The 1962-nt window shown below is 26.5% G+C and overlaps 1 protein-coding gene across 1 annotated transcript in view; it reads right to left on the bottom strand.

The window, feature by feature from the left end:
• The window catches only part of LOC137617608 (uncharacterized), a gene marked incomplete at its 5' end in the record, with an annotated part of 3268 nt that extends 1704 nt beyond the window's left edge, over nucleotides 1-1564 (bottom strand). The window contains one exon of the mRNA XM_068347614.1: nucleotides 1378-1564. Within this exon, the coding sequence (XP_068203715.1) occupies nucleotides 1378-1564 (187 nt within the window). The remainder of the gene's footprint in view (nucleotides 1-1377) is intronic.
• Nucleotides 1565-1962: the final 398 nt, after the last annotated feature.

Genomic DNA, 1962 nt, shown 5'->3' with positions numbered 1-1962 from the left:
AATAATAATAATAATAATAATAATAATAATAATAATAATAATAATAATAATAATAATAATAATAATAATAATAATAATAATAATAATAATGGTGATTTCAGTCAGGTGAGAGAATATATTCAATAGATTTTTAAGATATGATTTCTTTTAGAAATCTTGATAAATATCATTATTTGAATGCTTTATTTGCTGAACATAATTATTCTAATGATTCGTTTTATAAAATACATCATTCTAATAATTTATTAGCTAAATATAACTATTGTAATAATTTATTAGTAAAATATAACTATTGTAATGATTTATTAGTAAAATATAACTATTGTAATGATTTATTAGTAAAATATAACTATTGTAATGATTTATTAGTAAAATATAACTATTGTAATGAGTTATTAGTTAAATTTTTGATGTTATATTTGGTAAAAATAATTGATATAATTATTCATTATTCAAATATAATTATGCTAATGGTTTATTACGTAAATACAATTTTGGTAATGATTGGTTACGTTCATATAATTATTCCCATTATTTATTAGGCAGAAATATTTTTCTGAGGCCTTATTAGTTAAATATAATCATTATACTTAATTATTTGCTAAACATAATTAATGATTTATTTAGCTAAATACAATAATTCTAAAGGTTTATTGGCTAAATATAATAATTGTAATGATTCATTAGCTAAATATAATTATTCAAATGACTTATTTGATAAAATAATTATTATGATCTACTACACTTCGAAAAACTGGAAAAGCTGATGGGAGGATAGAATTAATGACAAATCTACATAGAAATTTTAAGTTTATAATTATTCTTTCTTAGATAAAATCAGATTTATGAAAAGGGAATATGTTCGATATAAAAAAAAATTCTCTTATGTAGGTTTCTATTCAATACCAGAAGTAGAAATATTTCTCCCGGGAATCTATGATTCAATTTAATTTTATTTAAAATCAATTTGGTTATAACTCATTCATGAGAAAGAATTAAATCATAAATTAAAAAGCTTATTCTTGAAGGATATGCCCTTACATTTGACTACATTTTATATATATCAAAAAACCTTTGACCACATCTCATCTTAGAATGAAAAACATGATTTGGATTATTCTTGTGGAAATGTATAGAAAATATTTTTGTTATGGTATTTCTCCAAATATTAATGATAAAACCGCAATAAACCAGAGATAGATATGTAGGAAAAAATATTTTTCATTGTATATATCCAAATACTAACGATAATACCGTAATAAACCAGAGATAGATATGTAGAAAAAATATTTCTTATGGTATTTCTCCACATGTTAATGATAAAACCGAAAGAATATACAAGAGATAAGGAAGAGATAACAATGAGTAAGTTCCTACCTTCCCAGGTGATTTCGCGTGCTGCGGCATTATTCCCAAGGGGGTTCACCCCATAACCCCCAGCCCCACCTTTGGCTGCTTTGCCTCCTCTTGCACAACTGGCCGGCAAACCTGTTGAAATATGGGCACTGAGTAAAATGCAAAGGGGTGCAGAGGGTCTAGCCCCAAGTACTGCTTTAAGGAGTTGTCATATGTCTCTTAGAGTTTTTGGGTCAGCATTGTTTGGTGTTGGAGTCATGGCAAACTGAATATGAGAGGCGCTGAGATTGTTAAACTGCTGTTCCAGAGAACCAGCTTAATAGAGTGAAATCATGAAGTATAGTTTACCCATTGGGTAGCAAAATTTATTGTGAATTTGTTAATAGAGATAAGTCCACGAGATTATTTATTAAACATCTGAGGTATCTCTTCAATGGAAGAGGAAAGTAAATATAATTTCCTCTGCCAGTTTGCCATCACTATATGTGTAACCAATTGGTGTCTGTATGTACAAAGATAAGAAGCATTGAAAGTTTTTAAGTCTACAATACGCTGCATATGACAAATTATATCCTGAAAACTATACAATATTTTTATATGACATAT

Source organism: Palaemon carinicauda, chromosome 23, assembly GCF_036898095.1.
Source record: "Palaemon carinicauda isolate YSFRI2023 chromosome 23, ASM3689809v2, whole genome shotgun sequence".
Classification (NCBI taxonomy): Eukaryota; Metazoa; Arthropoda; class Malacostraca; order Decapoda; family Palaemonidae; genus Palaemon; species Palaemon carinicauda.
This window is presented reverse-complemented; position numbering and strand designations above follow the sequence as displayed.